The sequence below is a fragment of the Lates calcarifer genome, linkage group LG12 (genome assembly GCF_001640805.2).
Source record: "Lates calcarifer isolate ASB-BC8 linkage group LG12, TLL_Latcal_v3, whole genome shotgun sequence".
NCBI classification, from domain to species: Eukaryota; Metazoa; Chordata; class Actinopteri; family Centropomidae; genus Lates; species Lates calcarifer.
In genome coordinates this window covers 15,680,285-15,703,499 of record NC_066844.1, presented here as the reverse complement: position 1 = coordinate 15,703,499, position 23,215 = coordinate 15,680,285, and the positions used below count along the sequence as shown (strand labels likewise).

General features: G+C 40.3%; 1 protein-coding gene across 1 annotated transcript in view; it reads right to left on the bottom strand.

The window, feature by feature from the left end:
* Nucleotides 1–1,859: 1,859 nt before the first annotated feature.
* tafa4b (TAFA chemokine like family member 4b) overlaps nucleotides 1,860–23,215 on the bottom strand; it is a 37,900-nt gene continuing 16,544 nt past the window's right edge. The window contains exons 3-6 of the mRNA XM_018680093.2: nucleotides 22,934–23,049; nucleotides 14,831–14,986; nucleotides 4,700–4,824; nucleotides 1,860–2,529 (exon numbers count right to left, since the gene is read on the bottom strand). Coding sequence (XP_018535609.1) covers nucleotides 2,518–2,529; nucleotides 4,700–4,824; nucleotides 14,831–14,986; nucleotides 22,934–23,048 — 408 coding nt within the window. The 5' untranslated portion in view covers nucleotide 23,049 and the 3' untranslated portion in view covers nucleotides 1,860–2,517. The remainder of the gene's footprint in view (nucleotides 2,530–4,699; nucleotides 4,825–14,830; nucleotides 14,987–22,933; nucleotides 23,050–23,215) is intronic.

Here is a 23,215-nt window from a genome sequence, read left to right as displayed (position 1 = left end):
GAATATGCTAATACAAAATCCCTCCAAGATACCTCGAAGCCTCATAGCGAGTTCAGTCGTCTTCCTTCTCATAAATTGGCAATGGCGGATGAGTGTGCGTCTGCTCTGCTGCAGGGCTGGCCAGCCTGCACAGCAGTTGTGTATGTATGGTGTACCTTGCAGATTTTTTCATTAAATAGCAGTGACCTGAGATGAGCTGTAAATCTGTCCTGGGAGGTCCAAGCATGGTTGAAACTGAAGGTGGAGCTGCAGCGTCAAACCCCAGCCACCAGGGAGCAGCGAGACGCAAATTGTCCTCAAATATTGATTCTGCTGCAGAGAGCCATGTAGGGCAGAGGGAGCAAGGCGCCAGGTTCATCCTTGGGAGAGTCTGGAGACATTGTGCCTTGTGTTAGCTGTAATTAAGGCTCGTCGCTTTTTCTCCTTTGAAAAGCATGTTTATGTGACTATAGGTGTATTTGCTTGTGTGTGAATGCAGCGGCAGAATGTCATCATATCCTCGCTCTAAATGGACCATTGTTGCTGAGAAACTGCTCAAGGAAAGAGGGCATTGTGGTGTGACTGGCCTAACTGCAGTGCTGCACCGTCTGCCTAAAAATATTCCATGTCAGTGGTCCCGAGAGGAGCCCAGTGCTATCCAGGCCTCTCAGTAATGAGAGAGTGGAGCTGCCTGCCACTGGTAGCCCTGCTGTCCCCCAGCTCCCTCTGGCTCAGAGCTCAGCACTGGAGTTGGAGAGGCAGCGGCTCAGCTCCCACAGATTTATCATAGCTCACAAAGCAGAATGTCTGAAAGCAGAGGCTCCTATTCGCAGAGGAGCAGCCCCCAGCGGGCTAACCCCTGGGCACACTGACCCAACACATTCACATATCAGAGAGGCAGACAGATACAGTTTGGGAAAGACTTGCACTTGGATGTGTGTCTATAAGAGAAAAAAAAATGCACCAGTGCAAAAGGCTGAACACTAGTACTAACAACCAAGAAATAAAGATATACTGTTTGGGACAGAGTGTGTGAAAACTATTTTAACTGTTCCATCTTTTGCATGATATGTAATGTGACAGAAGAGAGAGAGAGAGAGAGTGGTATAAGAGAAGGACTCAAAGAAAAGTGGAGTGTGAGTGGAAGAATGGACAGACATAACTGAGAGATTTAAGATGGTTGTTTGGAGTACTGCTCTATTGTACCCATGCAGTAATTATCGAGCCCTGTAGGGAAAAAAAAATGTTTGCAAAGGCAATTATTTCAGCATATCTTACTGAAACACTGATGTGGTGGGAGATTTGGGGGGCAATCAATGGGCAATGTGCGTAAAATAGTGTGTCTCCTAATAAAGATACTTAAAAAGACCCCATTCATAAAATTGTTTAGTAGTTACAGTGCTTTTGAAGATTAAGAACCTGAGCATTTAGAGAGAAAAAGAAAAAAACATCTCCAATAAAGTGAAATAACAACATAAAGACAACCGATCTTCCTTTTTTGAACATTTTATGGGCCTCCTTTTAACAGTTAACATAAGAGATGTCACAGACTGAATATAATAGATGAAAGATATATAATTTTGAGGGCTGAGCTTGGAAAAGTTTCTGGGCAAAAATGATGATGAATCACACTTTGCTAGTTTGTATTGTACCAAGCTGTATGTAAGTAAGGCTCAATAATCTGAGCCATTTTTAACCAATAACTACTCAGGAATAATGGGGCATGATATATATATATATATATATCTATATATATATCTATATTTATCTACTTCAAGTGTCAGACATTTTACAAAATGCTCACCTTCAACTTCATGTGACATCCACAGCAAAAGATGGGAGATATCTAGAAAAACAAAACATTCCCAAACGGTTTCAACTAGTGCAAATATCTTACATGAATTTTTAATATGTTGTTATGATCTTACATTGCAATTCCTAATTAGAACTGCAAAATGACTCCCAGTCTTCATGGTAGTGACTTGACCCACAAGAGCAATTTGATGCTAATTTGCTATTTGCTAGTTTATGAGCTGCTATCGCTTCCACTTCTCCCAAATCATTCCCACTGTCTCCGGCATAACCTCTACATATTGACAACAGGTCTGGACTGCATCCAGCAGCAGCACTCTAAGCACAGCTTTTAGTTCACATCTCACACTCATCCACAAATGCTTTGTTGAAATATATACTTTGAAATGCTTAAACAATGTTTAAAATTGACCATTTTTTAATCAATCCACACATTGTCCATTATTGGAAAAGAGGAGTCCATCTGTGTCCAGATCTACCCTGGGTGCCCATGATTGTAGTCTATTGGTCTTAACCAGCATACTGTATATGCTGTATAGGTGGCTCCATGTAGCCAAGTGTACATTGTTTGTGATGAGCACATTTTATCCCATAGTTTAGTGATGGATAGCCTGATGGCGGTCCTTTCCTTGATATTTTTCCCCATCGTACAGTAAATATGTGTGAGTCATCCATCCTCTCCACATGGAGCGTCTCAGGTTTCCACATGGCTCAGCGGCTCTCTTGCTATCGTGTGACCTAAAAAAGGAACAATAGCACAGATAAGAGAGAGACACGTAATTACATTGATGATTCTGTGTTCTGCTTCACAATAGCTGAATGAATGCTTTCATTTGAAAAGAACCAATCAGGGGTCAGAAGAGAATATTCCAAATCACACCATTTCTTCGCTATTTCTGGCTCTATGTCCTTTTCATTGGATTGAAAATGTTTTGTTTGCAGTCTAGCTGGCTGACTGATTGCAGGGAACAGCGGTGTCTCAACTGCTAAAGCTGGATTTCACATGTCTTAGAGCTGAAATGGTTTGTTTACACTTGGGCAGTAAGTTGAAGGCATATAATTGGAGATGTAAAGAGCTTGTTTTCCATCAACAAACCCTATCCCATGTGGATTTATAATGAAAAGATATGCTAATATATTAAAATAATATTCTCCACTTCCAGTCCTGCAAATTCTGTAAATGTTTACAGATGTATGAAATGGGACATGTGAAAATATGTATCTTATGGTACAGGTGTCTTTACTGTTCCTTGTTAAACAGTGTTTCGGTGCCTCGGTGAGGCAATCTACGCATCTTTCTACAGCACACCTACGCTGTGTGGGAGTGACAGAGAGCAGGACAGATACGAATCATTGTGGTGAATGAGATGCTGAGGTGGTGAAAGGAGGTCATGGGTAGAAAGAGAGATGCAGGCTAAAGAAGAGAGACACAGAAAAAAGCGAGAGAGCAGGGCCACAAGAGCAGTTGCCAGGGAATCGATGTCTCATTGCAACTATCTTCAGTGACATCTGCCACCGAGTCTCCAAGTAACTGCTCCCCGGTCCCAAAGCACCTTGCAAATGCACAATTAATGTCCACTGATGCAGTCAGCCATTGGTTCCTCTTCCTTCTTGCAGCTGATCGGCTAGTCAGACGGGGTGGGAAAGAAGAAATAGAGAGAAAGGGAGAGGAGAAGAAGAAGAGAGATGGCAACATGCAACAGAATGGGGATAATTGCACCTATCAGTCCCAGAGTTAGTGTTAGGCCCAGGGTCATTAATTCCACTGCCTGTGACTGAGCCCAGCGGTGCCTCTGTTCCTCAGTCTATCCCACTCACCAATTTAATTATGACTCTTAATTGTAAAGCCTCTGTGGAAGGCCCCAGCCATAATGCATTCTAATGAATGCGACAGATGTTGTGCTGTTATGCCATCTCTCGAGCAATTACTCTTATGGCGCCTGCACCGCTTCCCTCACAACTGTTTCTCTTTTTATATTTCACCTGTAAATAAACTGCACCTGCTCCATCCCGCGACACGCACTCTGGCACATACGTACACACACACACACCCGAGTCGTCAGTCCCGCAAATTAACTTTCACACTTCAACAGTTTACAAAGGGCCATGAAGGACCCTCATTTAAATCAATTCATCTCATCTGAATGGTGTCAGTTTACAAGGTATCACTCAGGTGTTTGTGTGAGGTACAGAGTGTACAGAGGTGTTATGTTTTCCATCACTTTTTTTTTTTTTTTTGCAAGGCTCACTGGGGGGGCTACTTGTTCATTAGCTTTGTATTTTCTTTGTAATATTTATTGATATTTGAAATTAGTGCTTAAATTAGAGTACATTCATTTGTGATCCAAACAACTTCTGTTTACAGTATTATCGCTAATTTTCATGGTAAGCACTTCTGAGTTCTTTCTTTTCTCATACAGTCATATACAGTTTTAAAAATAGCAATAAAAGTCATCTGGTTGAAAGTTTGTTTTTCAGACACTAATTGAGGCAAGTTGTTTCACAGAGGGAAAAAAAATCAATTCAATTAAAGATCGAGGTCAGTCCTAGCTACATCAAATGTTAGTCAAGCTGGAAGATGCTCAGTAATTCATTTATTTATTCTTTGAGGACATCATGTCTCTCTCTCAAGGTATTTTTCTGATGTGAACACTGATAAGGTAACGTGCTTTGTTGTTACATCCAAATTAGAGGATATCAAAGCCTCTGAAATAATTGGGCTTGGCTAGATGCTCGTGTAGGTGACACTGCAAGCACAGAAAACAGCACAGGCAAGAAACACAAGGAAAAGAGCAATGAGTGTGATGTGATATGCATAAAATGTATACTAGAGCCACTAATTTATATTTATGTAGTGCATTTGAACATGTATACAAGCATACAAACAAAGACGATGCATTCTTCTCACCTTGGTGGTTTTGACTTTGTTGCCAGTGCTGCAGGACCAGCCAGTCAGGTCAGGAAGGACCTTACACTCTTCCCCATCCATACATGGCTCCATGTGGCACCACCACTTCTGGGCTACAATGGAGGCTGCAGCAGCAAATGGAGATTCAGGGGGAAAAGAAAGACAGGTAGATTAGGTTACAGGTAGAAATGGTGAGGAGGATGATGAGCAATGAATTAATAACAAAAGCCATCATTTCAGAAATGGCCTAAATAATTCTTACACACTTTTCCTCACCGATGATCCTACAGCTGGGACTGCAGCAGGATCAGCATCATGGATAGAGCTTGTAACAAACACTGCAGGTTCTGTTCAATGCCACAGCATCTCTGAGCAGTCATGTTTTCTTTTTTCATCTGTAATATGATTACTGTGATTTTTCACAGGAGCTAAAATGTATATCAGTTACCTTTTTTTTTTTTTCATCTTAATCAGATTAATGTAATCCCTCAACATGTGATCTTAAACCCTCAGTGGAATGGGTGAGTCTGGCATCCACAGGAGAAAAAAAATTATGGTTGAAAGAACACAGGAAAGACTATATGACAGAAAAAATTTCACTGTCAAAACTAAGCAGCAGTGACTATGCTGGATCTAACCAATCAGACATGGCTATCCTGTAATGCTGCTGATGTTCTGAACAGGGCAGATTGACTGTATTGTCACTATGCAAAGAAATTAATTTGTGCGTATTTTTGCATGTGTGCAGATGTTTAAGACGCTTTCTATATTTTAAATGAAGTTACTTCTCATTTCCTAATTTTCCTGTTATTTCTGGTATAATCATCAAAACACAAGGCACAGCAAGACAGTGAGCTGATGAGTATTATTCTTCTTGCATAAAATGTAGGATTATGGTAAGGAATTGCTGTTAATTAAAACAGTTTGTGCTCATGTATCTTAGACTATTACGTGATTTTTGCAGGAATTAAATCATTTTTTTGAAACTCATGTCTTTTACATTCCACACAATGTTGTGAAAAACAAAATATAAAAAGGGCTAAAAGAGTTACATTTTTAAAAAATCAATGGAAAAGATTTCCCTTACTGTGTCTACTTTATAGTAAGAACTAATTAAGTGATGATTTGCTGTATATCTTGGTGCAAGGAAATGGATAAGATCCAGCCTCACAACATAGTCCTGATCTACAGTTAATCTGCTGCTTAAACCCAAAGTTGTCTAATGACTTAGCAGCTCACACTCAAATCTTCCAGATCATCTGACCTACTGTCTAGACAAGAGACAGCCTGATAGCTGAGAATAACTCAGTTCCCTCTCTCAAAACTCATCATCTGTCCGTCCTCCTGTCTCAAGTGTGGTGACAGAGAGGGATAAAAGAGTGAATAAAACTTCTCCAACTTCATTTAGTTGTGGGATTGGTGGTGTTTAGAAAGAAATTTTGATCTCTGGTGACTATCATCTCCAACAAAGGAAAGAGATGAAGTGGTATTGGCAGAAAAATGGGCTTTCAGCTGCATAATGCAAAAGAACGTGGACAAATCCTCTCAAGCATCATGTAAGAAGAAAACACAGTGACCGAGAGAAAGAGAGGGAGGAAAACGAGGCTAAATAATAGGTGTTCACCAAGAAAACATCTTTGTAGTGAAGAAATGAGCAGCGAGGGGAACTAAGAGAGGCAGAAAGAGAGCAGCGGGAAGGAAGAAGGCCGTTTGAGGATGACTATCCAACAGAGAAAGGAACAGATTAAACAAAGAGAACAGAGAGGGAGAGTAACGAACTGAAGCATAGTGGAAAATAAGCAGCACAAATGCAACAACAGGGACAGGAAGACATATAGCAAGAAGAAGGAACTGAAGCCAACCACAGATTGCCAAGTCACCACAAAAAAAAAGAACTCTCACAGCTATCACAAGGCGTAATGTTGAACACACTGTTATGATGCATGAGCTCAGTGGCAGTAAGCGGTTCTAAAAACCAATGGCTGTGTAATGCTCGTTAATGTGGCCATTATGGTGTCGACGACGGTGCTTTGCACTGCGAGAGTGTTATTTAGAGCTAATGGGCATGGCCTGTGAGTGCTATTATGGAGTTAGCGTTCCCCGCAGCTTATCTCATGCTATACTAGGAGGGCGGGGTGGGCATGACACATAACCACCTGCCTGTCACGTCAGAAAATGAACAGGGGACGGTACATGGCCTGTGATGTCATGGATAATTCAGATGTTGGACAGCACTCAGAGACAAGTCTCAACAGGTCGACGATAAAGAGATTACAGGGGTAATGACTGTGTGTGTGCAGTAGTTAATTCTGAGATCATCACCTCTGGGACCATATTTTTCCATGCCCTATTGTAGATGTGCAGAGCATGGTATTTCGGTCCAAGTTGGACTCACCCTGAGGCCTTCAAGGTCAGCTACTGTATAGCCTGTAAAAGTATCTTCCTAAAATATAGCATCTTGAATTCTACTTTAAAGGAAAAGTTTAACATTTTGGTAAAACATGCTTATTGCTTCTGCAAAGTTAGATTAGAGTTAATACCACTCTTGTGTGTGCAGTAAATATGAAGCTAATGCCATTGGGGGAAACAGCTAGCTTGGTTTTGTCCACCTACTAACACCACTAAAACCATTCTAATTAGCATAGATAGACTCATGCTAGCTGTTTCCCTATGTTTCTAGATGTTATCCCTAAGCTAAACCAACCAGCTGCTGGATCTAGCTTCATATTTAATGTACAGATGTGGGAGATAACTCACCAACACTTTGTTGTGCCTCATATACACAAGTTTTTCATTGATCACACAACTAACTCCACACATGGCCATCATGGCCAAATTTCGCAAAATTAGCTCAGTTGCTTTTAAAAGAATCAAGCTTAGTTGGTGCTGACGGCTTTACACTTTCTCTGCCCTGTCATTCCTGTGAAATTTCACTATATTCAACAAGTAAATGTGAAAATGAATCATTTCCAAGTTCTTGAAATAGAAAGTGGATGCATAATCTCCAGGTAAAATGTGTAAAATACATGGAGTACCTTTCAGCCAACCTACTCTAATTGCATCAGTCTCATTAAGAGTCTATATTTATACTCACATATGCTAATTAAAAAAAGGTTTAAAGCTCAGGCATATGTTTCATCACATTCACTATCAGCTCATTACAATGGAATCTACGCTCAAAATGGCTCCCTTTTAAGTTCACTCTCAAACTTTCAGCACGGGAGCAGCTGAGGGCAAACGTCTAGACAGTGATCTGCTTAAGGTGCAGGTGATTAGGCAACACAAGGGACTGGGGGCTATGTTATTCCCCTGGTTCTTGCCTAGTCTCTGGGGTTCTCTAAATCAGGTCTGTGGAGGTTTCATGCTACAAGGCTGCCTACAGCTCTGTCTCTCCTCTTACTGATCACAACACGTCAGTCTAACACACACCTGATAAATGTCACTCATTGTTATACCAGCTGTGGTTAAAGCTTTTCATTTTTGTTTGTATGTGTGAGCAAGTCTGTCAGCTTTATGAGCATTCAGTCCAACACAGCCACTGTTCATTTCTTCCTGCACTGCCGCCTGTATTGTCATTGTAATGATTGTGACATCAAGTGGACAAAGTTGAAATTGCAGGTCCCCACATCCACATTTACTCTGTGACTTTACATGAACACATAATTAGTGCATAATTCAGACCCCTGTGACCAAATATAAGTGGGTGGTTCAATTCTTGTAATACTTTTGTGCTCATAATGCCTTGTTACTGGGCAATTAACACTTTGAGAATGAATGTCACTTTCACCTCTGCAGGTATTTAACAAGAGCTTCTTGACAAACAAGATCCCCCCCCTACCAAAACATCAAAACTGATACATAGTCTCTCCCTTTCTGGTATATCTCACAGTGACATGGAAAATGTATTTCATGTGATTAAACTGAAAGGTGACCAAGTTCAAAAGCATTTCCTTCACCTCTAACCCTTTCATCTGAAGTATCCAGTCACATGATAAGAATAATAGATTAGCCTTTGAGATATATATATATATATATATATGTATATATATATATATATATATATATATATATATGTATATATATATATATATAATTCAATGACTACATATCCCATTGTAACATTCAAATGTAGCCTGTTTGATGTAAGGCAGGGCATACTAATACAATATGTGCACTCAGGCGTGTGCCTGTTAGAGTGTTTGCCCATTAATACTTTACAAAGGCCTGAACTCACTCAGTGGAGCAACACAAACTGCAATGGGGAATTTACTTTTACTTTGCATTGTGTGTGTGCTTGTGGGTCTGTGCATTTACACATGTGCACATATGGATGCTTTTGTGCGTTCTGTGTGTGTGCACATACACAGTCCCCACTGTGCAATAAATGTCGTGCATAAAAGCACAATCACAAGCAGTCCTGTGCCCCTGCTCCCAGTTCATTACTATTTAAAGGGAATACGATGTACCTTGACACAAACACAAACACATGCACAAGAAGTTGGGGGGAGGGACACAGAGGTATGAATGCCCGCAGGCATTGTAACTGTTCCACTCAGTGATCCTGGAGTGCAGAAGCAGCTGGAGAAAGGCATCCATCTCTTTCTGCAATGATTTACTAACACTCTGTATCTCTGTTGACCCAGCTCACACAGGTATGCATGACGAGAAAACACAAGCGTAAAGCGTAGTGGAAAAAAACTGTCAGAAAAAGATTATACACGGTGCACACGCACACACACACACATCCTCACTCACAGGAACAGATTGACAAAATGACAGGCGTGACATTATGGAGCAGATATTACAGTAAACAACAGAAGGCTGATGTGTGCTGAAACACTAAACTTGATTTCTTTGCCCAGTAATGAAACACAGTTTGTCTGTCACCATATCTCACAAAAAAACTAAATCCACTCATCCACCATTTTTATCAGGTCACTGCGCTCTCTGCCTGTCTCCACCACCAAACACACTTCAACGGCAGTGTCTATGGAAAGATTTAAAGTCCTTTTTCACCCAGACACACACGCAAAAAACACAAAAGTGGAAAGCTAACAATCTCTCTGCTCATGTACAATTTGTAAATGTATTTTTAGTGTTTTCTTTATGTGCAACTTTCTACTTTTACTCCACTATATGTCAGACGAAAATGTCACTCTTCACAACATTCATCTGTCGGTTGTAGTTACAAGTTACTTTGCAGATAAAAGCACAGAGGTTCATTTAATGTGACACATTGTTAAAGGTTAAAGGCCTCAGCAATATATAAGGTGGTTCCATTTAGCTCAGCATGTATCAGCGAAAATATTAAAATGGTCCATGCACGTTAATGTGTTGATAATTGTACTCTCTGAAAGGGGCCATTCCTCATAATGAGTACCTTTACAATGGACATCCTTGCACATTGCAATGCTAATACTAACATAGTTTTATTTACAGAAATCTTTGAGAGCAAGACTCTTACTGGATGAGGAATATTTTTATGTTGTTGGAGTGATAAGCAATAACCCACACATTGTACAAGAGGATAGCTTTCTTTTAGAACATTGTACAGATTTACATACATTCCCTGGAGGTACACACAAACCCAAACCATAGCCAGCGCTTTTCTAACTAACCCTATGAGCTTAACTAAGCTTGGCAGTTATTTGAGACAATTGAGACAAATATACATACACACACACACACACACACACACACACACATATATTGAATGCCACTGCAGTGAAAAGAAACAATGGAGACACATTTTGTCTTCACTTAGACAACCACATAGTTCTTTAAAATCTTTCCCCAAATGTGAAAATCTATGAGACCCAGACACGCAAGTGAACTCAGTGCATTTTTCCTGTAGAGTAACAGAAAAACAGATTAACCTCAGGACCTCTCGTTATTGCCTATTATCAATTCTACTTCTGAAAGCTCTTCACTCTCAGATTTAGATTTATTCCAAATCACCTCAGTATTTTCAGCACTCACTCTTCATTCACACAAAACAATACGGTCACTAATTCTAAAAGGAAATATAAACACAGAGAACTGGATTTAACGATTAATGAAAAAAATCAAGGAAAAAATATTGTGATGAATGGAGTTCACTTGAAAAAGTTAGTCTCACAGTAATGGGCTCCACCGTGCAGCAGCAAGTACCAGCTACCATTTACTTCTCTTTCAGCCAGCATCAATAATGTAACTCCATTTAAACTACGGCTTTCCTACAAAGGATGGCTACTGAGAGGGGGTTCTCTCTTTCCATTAGTGCTCAAGACTAAAAAGGTGAGAGGAGCGTGAGTGGATGTGTGTGTGCACGTGGACGAGTGTATGTGTGAGTAAAACAGCGTTGGATGAGGTGAGATCTTTTGTAACTGTGAACTCAGAGGTCAAACATGACTCATGAGATAAGTGCTGCTGAGCACTGGATTTGGAAGTGAGAGGTGGTGCGACTCAGAGGTGAGATCTGCATAGGAAATTAGAAAACCTCATGACTAGTGTGAAGGAGGATCTGAGCTCTCTCTCTGTGTGTGTGTGTGTGTGTGTGTGTGTGTGTGTGTGTGTGTGGCTGTGCGATTTCAGAGGGACAGGGAGAACTAGTGTTTAAGACTATCAAAAAGAATTGATTCCAATAACCCAGTAATAACTATCAGTTTATTAGTTTCTCATCAGTGTCATTCCTTCCTTTTAGTAAACTATACTAAATCTTTGAAGTGAACAAACAAAAGCAAAGCATCAGGGTAATGCCTGTTCTGAAAGGTTAGCAAAGTTTCACATGATTCCTTATTTATCCCAGCTTTCATTACAAAGCCAATCATCTTTGCTCTGGTTGCCTGATTTTATCATTATCAAGCGATTGTTCCCATCTAGGAACTCATCAAAGAGGTTAAACAACAAATCTACTTTTTTATTGGGTGAAAATAGGTGTTGAAATGAACTAGCAGGTATGTTTTTGACAGAGTCATTTGAATGGGAAAAGCACCGTCTACTGGCCACATGCAGGAATAGCAACACAACGGATGAAGCCAGAAGTGATTCACACTGACGTACAAACACAACAGATCTGCTTGTTACATTTCAAAAGAATAAAATGACTCACTGATAAAAAATTAAAAAAAAAATAAGAGGCGAGCGGAAGTGACAGTGAGGGTGCAAATGAATAACAAAAAGGAGTAATTTGAGTGACAGAAGTCCGCTACAGCCAGGAGCCCAGGGCTGTTAAATACAATGGATTTTCATAGGTTCTATATTTGAGAAACTTTCAATACAGCAGTCTATTATGATCTCTGTTAGTGAAGTTTTACAAATGCTCATCCGTGAGAGGTTTAACAGGGTGTTGAGGCCTAACTGACATTTAAAAAAAAGCCAATGACTTTTGGCAAACAAGAGTAATATATATTTGTCATTTCATAGCCCATGTAACATAAAATATAACCTTTTTTCCTTATTTGGTGTAATAACAATGATTTTATAATAATCTCTATCACCAAATATATAGACTCAGTTTGATGGAAAAGGATTAGCATTTCAGTACTTTTCTACATACAGTATTGAAGTTTGGCGGTTGGACTTTTTTTTTTTTTTTTTTTTTTTTGAATGATGCACTAAATTAGAAAAATCTCATGATTGCTTTTATTATTTTTGCAGCGAAGTCTGTGGGACTCCAAACAATGAGGAAATGAGGCAATTGTCTACAAAACACAGGGTTTACATAATTAACAAAATAAACAAAACAAATAAAGTGTAACAGTAGCTTGTTTTTTAGAGTTTTGTGAGTGTTTTCATTTTGTTTGTATGCAGTGAGCTTAAACAGTAAGTTTCTTCCTGTCTGCATGCTATTTGATGTGTCAGAAGAAGTTAATGAGTGAAACAGCACGGTGAATTTTTGCAAGTTTTTTTCCCTCTTGATGGTTACCATGTCATTCATTCACTCAATTTTGACAGCTCATCAAAGTCTCTATATGTGTGCATGGGTGTCATTCAGGTCTGTGTGAGTGTGGAATCCACCCCACCCCCCACCCCCCCGGCTTCAACAGTTTCTGAGATTCACTGGCACCACTCACGTAAGAGACAACCATGTATTTTGATCTCTGGTAGGGGGCTAATACAGCATGATTGGATTGGGTTGGCTGACACACTGTGTGTGTTTGTGATCTCAGCAGAGCGTCTGTGGATGATAGGGGTCAGTGACACTGCTTGTTTCTTGCTGGGCAGGAGCTCTCAGTGTGGACAAATGGGTGGAACAAAGGTCTATGAAAACGACCCACGGCTTCCATCTCTCCATCATCACAACATTCACACACACACACACACACACACACACACACGCACATGCACACATAACACTGATTAACAGGCACAAACACATTTATATGTGTTGATTTATGCCTCATTTGTATGTGTAAGCAGAATTCTATGGATAATTGATGATTTGTTCTTTTATTCCTCTACCAAATACATATTACATGTATTTTTCAATTATTGACTCAACGACATGAACAGCATAAATACAATGATTTGATGATGTTTCCCAAAATGTCCCTCTTGCCAATGCTTGGGTTATCACCCACATGTTATGTCTTGACCTATAAAAGTTATCAGAAGAAAATACTTTTCCCATCACCATCTGTCGTATACTCCAGTGGCCTGACTAGATATGAAATGGAATGCTGTCCCAAATAAAATCAGGCCTTTTAAAACTGCAGTTTAAATTTCCAGTGTTGAGGCTGAGGCTGTCTTGGCCAACAGCTGTCGTATATTTGCCTCTCCTTTCATACAGCACGGGGGAATAAGGAAGGCAAGGAGACACTGCTGGCCGGGCTTCCATTACCTGCATTAGTGGCTTTAACCTTTCATGTTACATGATCTCCTCGAGACATGATGAACCACAGACTGATGGACTAGCAGGGCAGTGATATACAGCTTGACTAGATCCCAAGTATACACAAAAACATACCACTTAACCGCCTTTCAAAGTGGTAGTGTGAAACAAAAACTCTGACTTATTGACAGCCACACAAAGGAGACTACGGTTGATGGTGATTCATGGTCTCGGTCTTAAATCATGGATATTGCTAGTGTCAAATGTTAGGACAATAATTTACTGTCACTTTCTTTTAATATTTGTTCATCTTCTCCCTTTTTCTTTCCTGATGTATTTCTTTATTCTGCGTCTTTGTTAAGAGGGATAGAAAGGCCAGGAATAAATTTTCCATCAGCTTTTTTCTGCTTTCAGTCACCTTTATAAGCTTAGCTGTCTGTGTTAGAAGTAGAGCAACATCTTCCTGTTGACTTAAAAAACATCAATTTCAGAGAATTTTACAGAATCCAAACTGGCAGCCATTTAAAGCATAAAGCACAACCCATTATCCTTCCTGGAATTCATTTATTTATCTATGTTATTAATTTCTCAACTTTAATGATACAAGATGATTTTTTTTAGCATCTTTGACCCTGTCTGATTCAGCAGAGCATCAGTCATTATAGGAGCATGTTGTGCAGCCAAGCCCTGTCCAAATGTGCAAAAACTCATTTTGAATTCTAGTCATGTTCCCAAGGTTTTTTCCAAAAGATACCAAATAGGTCCAGCAGAATTGGAAAGACCCTGCTGCAGAGTTGTGGGGGAATGTATAAAAAAGAATGCACAAGGCATCTCCAATATTTCTCTTTGATTTAATGGTGCAGTCATAAAAACACAAAATTTTGGGCTTGAATGTTTTCCTGACTGTAGGTATCATATAGCTTAAATGAAGTGTTCAGTACAGTGTGGAATCTTTACAGCTACTTCAGGGTAAATTTAATGACCAGTATAACCAGAGTGGCAGCGGTGGTCAGTGAGCAGCTCTACTAGAATAACTGTCAAGTAGGGGAAAGTTGTCCTTCAAACTTCTGTCTGCTGAAGCACTTTTCCCTCACAGAAATACAAATTGATGTTCTTACATAAAATGGATGATTGCTCCTTTTCCTTTAAAGAAATGATGACTGACTGTTGGTTAAATTGGCAGCTTTTGGAAATGATGCTTGAGGATCTGGATTACAGGGCTGCAAATAGGATGTATGAATATACATGCACACACACACACACACACACACACACACACGCACACACGCACAAACGTGCAAGGCTTGTGGTGTTTTTACCTTCCACACACGAAGGCCTGGCTCTGGTGGTGCCGGCAACCTGCCCCGGGAAACAGGAACACTTGACGGTTTGAGAGCGCTCCTCAATCTTATTCTTATTACAGCAGCGATGGATGGCCACCACCTCACATGTCCCCTGCTTCACCTGGTATGACACTGAGAGGGAGAGAAAGAGAGAGAGGACAGGAGAAGGGGATTATTTGCTGGAAATTCACAGACTGTAAAAAGGTGGCTTATTGGTACTTTGACGGTTTGTTGTTGCAAAAAATAAAATGTAGTTTAAATTCAAATACATTTGTGCTGCAAATAACAATCAAATATACACCGCAACGGCTCATCTGAAGATTAAACAAATCTATTGAATTATTTCCTTTTGTGTAAACTCCTCAATTTATTCCAGTCTCATCCTCTTTGATTCATAAATAAACACTCTTTAGTGATACTTTGCTTTTATTCTCGGCCCAGTGCCCTCATTAAGTTCGTCACAGAGGCAGCTCTGTTGTTGTCATTGTGTGCAAGCAAAAAATAAATGAGAGCAAGACTTGTTGGGGAAAAAAAAAACTAAAAACATTTTTTGGACTCCTTTCAGACATAATAAACCACTTGATCTAAGCAAAGAGCCATTATGCATATTTTATTAGGGGCTCATGTGGTGGAGCAACCCACTAATAGAATACACTTAAATCTTTATGGGCGCTGGCCAGAAACTGTCACTATTAGGTGTATGCGTGTGTATATGTATGCACCTTTGTTCATTTTCTGCCACGTGTTTGCAGCGTCTGTGCATGTGTATTTATGTTGGCTTATGCATTTGTATGTGAGTAATCCTCAAAGTCATATTTCATAGGAGCATAATTGTTTTTCACCTGACACCACCAACAAACACTGTCTTATCTCCCTTGATTATCTCCATACTTCCCTGGGGACCTTGGTCTGGTTCATTATAACATTCACCTGACAGTAATGGGACAGAACAGCACGTTTAACTTAAGCAAATTTTAACCCAAAGCTTTCTGCCCAGTGGCAAAATGTGCCTTTATGTTTGTGGGTGTGTGATGTTTCTGTAACAATATGCTTTTAATTAGAATTATTCCTGTTCAATCAAATTGTTTCAATTCTCTCCCATGATTATCCTCGCTCCTCATAGGGGAGATGTGCTTTGTTGAACAGATCAGCAGTCTCCTCATGCTAAAAGATAAATGTGGCTTCATAATGATAAAAGGAACTTGCTGGGACATTAACAAATACAGCAGCTGACATCTGAACATCATTACATCTGCCTCATGTGTATGAGGATGCTGCAAGGATAATGTGTGAATAGGTTTATGTTAATGTTTAGAAATTTGTACTGCATAGTGTCTATGCTAATGTTACATTTCACTCAAGCACATTAAATCCATGTATCTCTTGGGGAAGAAGGGTTTTTTGTTGCCACCTAAAGGAAAATGCACCAGCCGCAAATGTTGGGTAAAATGTTTAGTAAATCTAATCTTTGCTTATGGCTTCTGAACGGATTCCAGCCGCCTTATCTTCACTCTCAAAGCTTGTTGTGCACTCCTGAGAGTCTCTGGCACCATTTCCCAAGCACAGCAAACCCTGCTGGCAACATTACCACCTATAAGCCTCTTTACAGCCCTAGAAAAACCTTGGTTATACTGTACCATAAGCCCAGATTTCATTTATGTACGTGACTTTACCCAGACTCCAAAACTTTTCATGCTCAGCTGAATGAGCTTTGCAGACAGACACAAAAGTGTGCAAACACACACAAACACAGCTGCGAACACACAAACAGTGCGCACACACACACACACACTCTGTAGAGGGTTCCATTTCTGCAGGCCATGGCCCCTCTCATCCTTTCTGATTTAAAGTTTGTTTGTTCTCTTCTCCAGAGAGCCCCATCAATGATCCCTGGCTCTCTGAGGGCGCCCCTCCGCTATCATCCCTCCACTTTCATTTCCCTCACTCCTCTGTCTCAGGCTCTCCTGAGGCTGGAGCAGCTGCCGGATTACCCCACCACCACCACCACCACCACCACACACACACACACACACACATATATAGTCTATATCTACTGATAGAAATCTAGAATAGAATCAAATAGAAAAGAACTCAATGGGACAAGTAATGTCAGTAAAGCCGTGAAGATAAATGTAATAATAACATTTTAAGCACTGATGGGAAAAAAGTGAATTCATTTCAAAGTCCAATTCAGAATACAATCACATTCCCCTTGTTTTAATCAGACTCATGCCCTCATTATCATTATTAATCACTGCGTGAAGTGGTGACTGGATAAAACTGGTCAATCAGCTGGACCCCAGCTCAGGAACAGCCAGCTCGTTATCAAGAAATAAAGAGTCATGCAGAAGGAGGAAAAAGCGGTGTCACAGGCAACAGAAAGAACAAAGAGTGGCTTCGCCTCCCGCTGGCATAATGAGGTCAGAAAGGTTCACAGGTCTCCACTCTTTATTGCCTACATCAGAGCTGGGCCGAGGCCATTTGTATTTTAAAGCTGCAAAGCTTTTTAAGGCGTGTGTGAGCAGTGGAAGATAAATCCACCTGGATGTTTCTAATGCTGCTTTTTTTTAAGCATGCACAGGTTTGTACCCTGATTAAAATCTAAATATATCAATGCATATGAGTTAAATACAGATGGGTGTAAGGACATGTCTACATTTTTCTCTCAAAGTGTCTCTGTTATTTATAGAAGACAGGTTGGGGGGCCTCTTTTGGGTTCTCTTGTGTTTTACTGCTGAAGCTCATTGGAAAATATTTTTAAAGCATTTCTTTCTCTCATGGCCAGTTCAGAAGGACACTCAAACCAACTTCAGCATGTTTTAGATGTTGCTATGCAGCTTTCATCAGGGGGCACTATAACAAACTGCATGCAGAAACGCACTGACGCCTTGTAGCTATCATTAATTGGAATAAAATTATGAATAAAATATGACAAAGATGTGGTTTTTCTTGCAGCATTTCTGAAATGTGAAGGAATTTGCTTCAGTAAGATTTAAATCACCCTGAAAAATTACAGTAAATCATATCCTGCAGATAAAAAGGCTGTAAAATAAGTGTTTAAGTTGTTGTACTTTCCAGTTCTCTGTTTGTGATGGTAGTTCTAGCCTTTCCAGCTGTGAGTGCTGGCATAACTGCTAACCTGAAACTTATATCTCACATAACATCTCAAAATATATCGAAGTTTGGTCTTTAGCCTCAGTGTTTACAGAAAAATCAAATGTTACACCTTGAGAATACATGAAAATCTGTTCAGTTTGTGGTTTTTGCTCTCAGCTGCTGAATCAAGTCAAACAACTTGGCAGTGAAAAACTGTCCTGAGTACAGTGGTGAGGTGGCAAAATTTCTATGTGGTGTCACAGAAATGTGAGTAAAGAGTAAAACCACAGTGTAAGCAGTAACAGAAGTTCTAGTTACACTACTCTTCTATATCAGCGGCATCCTGACCTTCATTGTGTTGTCTTTTTTTCATAATAATGGACAGCTCGCATTTTATCCCATGCAGAGAGAGTTTAAAGTTTTATCATGCTACACAGATGATTAATGTGCTGGTATAGGTCAAGATATTCAAGTAATTTCTGAAAAGTAAAATAAAATCCTGTGGATAAGTCAACATGTGCACAAATTTAGGTACTGATATATTTGTAAGTTTGTAAGTGTGGGCCTGTTTCTAAGCATCTTTCCATCTTTGAAGGGTTATCTATAATTTATACCTTTGAGCATCCGAGGTATTTAATCAATAAACAGAGGTTAGAGAGCCATATATAGTTTACAGCCAAAATCTATTTAATGTAGGAGAAATCAACTCAAAACCACCCACCCAGGTTGCCCAGAAACAAGAGCTGAAAAGCAATTTCTTGTATTTGTTGCAAACCTGTTTGTTTAGTGTGATATAATAAGATATTTTTCAACATTGGGTCAGTTTTCACATTGCTGCAGAAATTATATGTGTGTGTTTCCCATAGAAAAGTCTATTCATAAACAGTACATAGTGCAACTATAACTACTGTACTGAACTACATGGGACTTGAGAGGTGAATTGTCATTGTGAATGCCCATTGTTCTAAGGAGCAAAAAGCATAAAGTCAGGTCAATATCTACACAAGCTGTGACCGAAACCAACTCTAAATCGAAACCATAGAGAACCACGGAGTCTGAATTGAAATAATACAAAGCCAGGAAAAGTACCAGACATCAGAGAAGCAGCCTGGAGAGCAGACTGAAGTACTGTAGTTCCACTATGAGCCCTCTCAGTTCTGTCTTCCCTCCACCAACCCCTGTTCAGAGAGTTGTAGCCTCTCACCTCTCATCCGCTTAAGATTCATGTGCTGAGCAGTCACCCTCTAGCTACATACACATAATAACCAGTGTATCTAATGTCTCAATGTTGCCTTTAAACCATTCTGTTATGGCCATCTCAATGTAATAGAGCCCAGCACATGCTGAGATGAAAAGACTTCTCAAGCATGGCTAAATGCTTCTATTCCCGTGGCAGGGAAAAGGAGGGAGGTAGACTGGTGGGGGGTGGCAATAGTAGCTGGGCAGCCAACAAACCAAGCTACCTTGAACTGATGGGTTAGCCAGGCGATTGATGTATTCTGACAGTCACAGGCTAGCAGGAACACTGTGCAATTTATCAAAAGGCTGTGTCTTTCTCCCTGTCAATATCTGACAAGCATGTCCACCGCTATGAAAGGCCAGATATCTAGCAAAGTCAATGTAGAGGGGACATATTGTACGTCCCTGTAGGAATACACTGCAAAGTTTCAAGGCAGCATGATTAGAGCGATCAGATGTGTGGAACAAGTTGAGAATGATGTCAAACATCTTCCCAAATCATGTCTAACATTAAGCAATGTAAACCTTGCAGCTGAATCTCCAAATGTTTTTCTTTTTAAATTCTCAAACCTCCTCATCTCTTTACTCATTTGCCCCCTTAAAGCCCTCAGATCACTCGTTGCCCTTCCTTCTTGTCCTCCACTCTCCGCACTTGCTCAGTGTCCTCCTCACCCTGGTCCAGCACAGCTCATCAATCCTCCTGACACTATCAGTGGTTAACAGGCCCACATCACCCTCACCTTTATGCTAATTATCATAACAGGTTGCGGGTACAGTTGAGTACTCAGGTGCAACAAATTTATTCCCAATAAAACCTGCTTTCTGAGACCTTGCCAGAGCTGTTTTTTTTCTTTTTCTTTTATATTCTTTCTTTTTTTTTTGAGTAGACATCTACTAAGCAGCTTTAGATTACACACACACACACACACACACACACACATATATATATATATATATATATGCATGCTCACACATACTGCATATACACACAGATGTTGTGTAAGATGTGTTTTACTGCTAATAATAAGACATAAGCCTTGACAGTAGCCCTTTCCATGTAGCGATAGCTTGGTATGCAGTTTCCTCACATGAGCCAAGGTGAACTTAGGGGGTCCAACAAACACTCCATGAATTCATAAACGTCTCTTTCTGGGAATGTAATATATACTTTTGTGATTAACAGTATGTTGAACAAGGGGTTAGCAATGTGTCCAAGAAGCCAAAAAAAATGTTTGGTTTTCTAATCATGCTGTGGAAAGCTGCCATACACACTGGATTCAGTTCTGCAAGCCAGTAACTGAACGGAGATAGATAATTTAGTTTTAAGCATTCAAAAAAAATAAAAGAAAAAGGGCATATGAGAATTTCAGTGCAATTTCATTGTCAAAATACAGGAGAAACATGCTTGGAAGCAGAGCTACAGTATGATGTTTCAATAAAAAACCACACATAAGGTTGGAGTGCATAATTATTTGTGTTATTTGCATTAATTTGACAACTGCTGTAATGCAGGTTATTGTGTGACCTGCTTATGAATTGTTCCTTGTGAGTGTTATGAAATATGGCGCGGGACTAAATTAACAGCAATAAAAAAAAATCTGACAGGTGAGTTAATGTGCATGTTTTGCAATAGGTAATTTTCTACAAAGCTTTGTTCTATTTGTGAGAGGGCCAACAGTAAAAACGGCAATAAGAACAATGAATATATTACTTGATCATTTTTGATGGCTGAATGTTTCAGTGTTTATATATAAACCTGGATATGCATTTTGTTGGTGCTATTAACTGCTGTTATGAGGGCATTAACCACTGAGAGAGGACTGGACCTGCAGGGATTTGTCCTGGGCAACAGATTCCTACATCCTGCAATAATTTGCAGATTTTATTTCTATTATAAATGATCTATTATCCTGTCTCAAAAGTGATGCAAAACCGCACAGCTATTTGCTTGTTAATGGCAGGTAATAAGGGCAATAAAATGTAAAAGCATATGGCTTCTCAAGTTCAGTTGTTTTTATTCACAGCTTTTAATCCAGTACTAAATAAGCTGCATAAATTGACATAAACTACGACACCTGCCAGGTGGTCATGTGCTGAGATTACTGAGACACTCTAACTGTGGGTGAGGAATGCATTGAGTAGCTCATTCTCATTCTTTCAGACACATCAGAGTGCTGCTGGAAAATAAAAATAGAAAAATGCTATTTTTTCCCATGATTATTTAAAGCGACAACTGTCAGTCATACCATGTCTGCATAAGTTAGTTGACATTCATTCTACCTATTACCATTATACATTTGTTTCTATAAAATGACAGATTGCCTTTGAGATTGATGCTGAGTACATGAAACGAGTGTTTTAAAAAAACACATTTCTGGACAAGCATTTTTTGACCTCTAGAGCCACCATGTGGCAACAAACGGTACATCACCAAGCATATGGATCAAACAAATGCCTTTGTGACCTGCCAATAAAACAGCACTTAAGTAGAAAACACAAAACACAGGAAAACGAATCTAGCAGTCACAACATACAGCCAATTATTTTTCAGCTGCTTTCAACTGCTGTGTGTGAGTCGTGTAGGTATTCACAGCCAACAAGTTTTAGACTTCCACCAATTAAATTAAATCCTCTAATAAAAAGCACCAGCCAGTTTGGGGAGAGAATCATCTTGTTTCACAGTGCAAGAGAAATAAGAAGGGGGTGGGTACCCACGCTGACCTTCACAATACACAGGGCCTGCAATTAGTAGCGTCCCTGCCGTAAGCAGGCTGCCTCCTCTCCGTCAAAAAAGGAAACTAATACAATCACTCACTGCACGGACTGGGTGCTGGTAGCATTTCTGTGGCACATAAAGGTCACCTTGCAAAACACCAGCAGTGAGAGCAAAGAAACTGAGAAAGATAATTAATTAATTAATTAATAATAAAAAGGAAATTGTGATAATTAAGCTTGAGGAGGAGGTGACTTGGGAGGTTGTCACCAACAAATCAAGGCACAAAGATCCTTCGTGACTCAGCACAACTGTCCCTGTAGCCAGCCCAAGTGAAATATTAATCAGACTGTATTGGTCGTTTTTTTGGTTGGGGGGTGAGGTGCGTCTCTATGACTTATGGAAATTAAAAACAGAGAATAGATTTAGCTTGTGGGCCTAAATTAAGTTGGCACCGGCAATGGCTTTCTCTTTTCTTGTGGATTTCTTAGGGAATAAGTGAAGTGGTGCTTTGGTTACGGGGGGGCAGAGCTCTGCATATTAATGTAGACTTTGGCAATTATGAGCCTAAGGATTAGAAGTCATGAGCCTACATGGTCTCTTCTACATGAGACATACACCCAATTTTAAAGCAAACCCAAACCACAAAGAAACAGGCCGCTTGAGAACAGCACTATGTCTGAACTGCTGAATGTCTGCAACCGCTCTGAATAGATCAGATCACACCCACACTGATCTATTTGTGTTGACAGCTCCTGACAGCTTAAGTGCCATTTGTATCTGTTGGGGCTCGATCATTCAAACAGGGGTGTGTTTGCATCCCAGCCCAAAACGAGGTCTCGTCTAGATTACATTCTGTCATACTGAGGGACAGAGCAAATTGTTCCCACTCAGCCCCCCTCCTCCTCCTCCAGGACGGGGATGGCTCAGTCTGCGACAGGCTCAGGGAACATGTGTTGTACCTCTGCAGTGACAGTGTAATTAACCTCTCGCGGTGGTGGAAGGGGGGTTCGGAGCAAGACCTGGTGTACCTGTCGGTCCCCGATGGTTACGGTTGCCAGCGGACACCGGGTCAACGCAGAGCATCACCAAGGCAACGAGGAAGGCCACCTGCAAAGGCCAAGCTGACCTCCCCCACAGTTTCATCCTGAGAGAGGGACAGAGGAGAGAGAGGGGCAAAGAGAGAGCAAAGGGGAGGAAGAGGAGGAAGAAGCCATGAGAAGAGGTTAGATACCTCCCCCCACCCCACCGCACCCTCTCCCCGAAAAAAGAGACAGGAGGCAGAGCAGCACGGCAAACAAAAAGTATTGCTT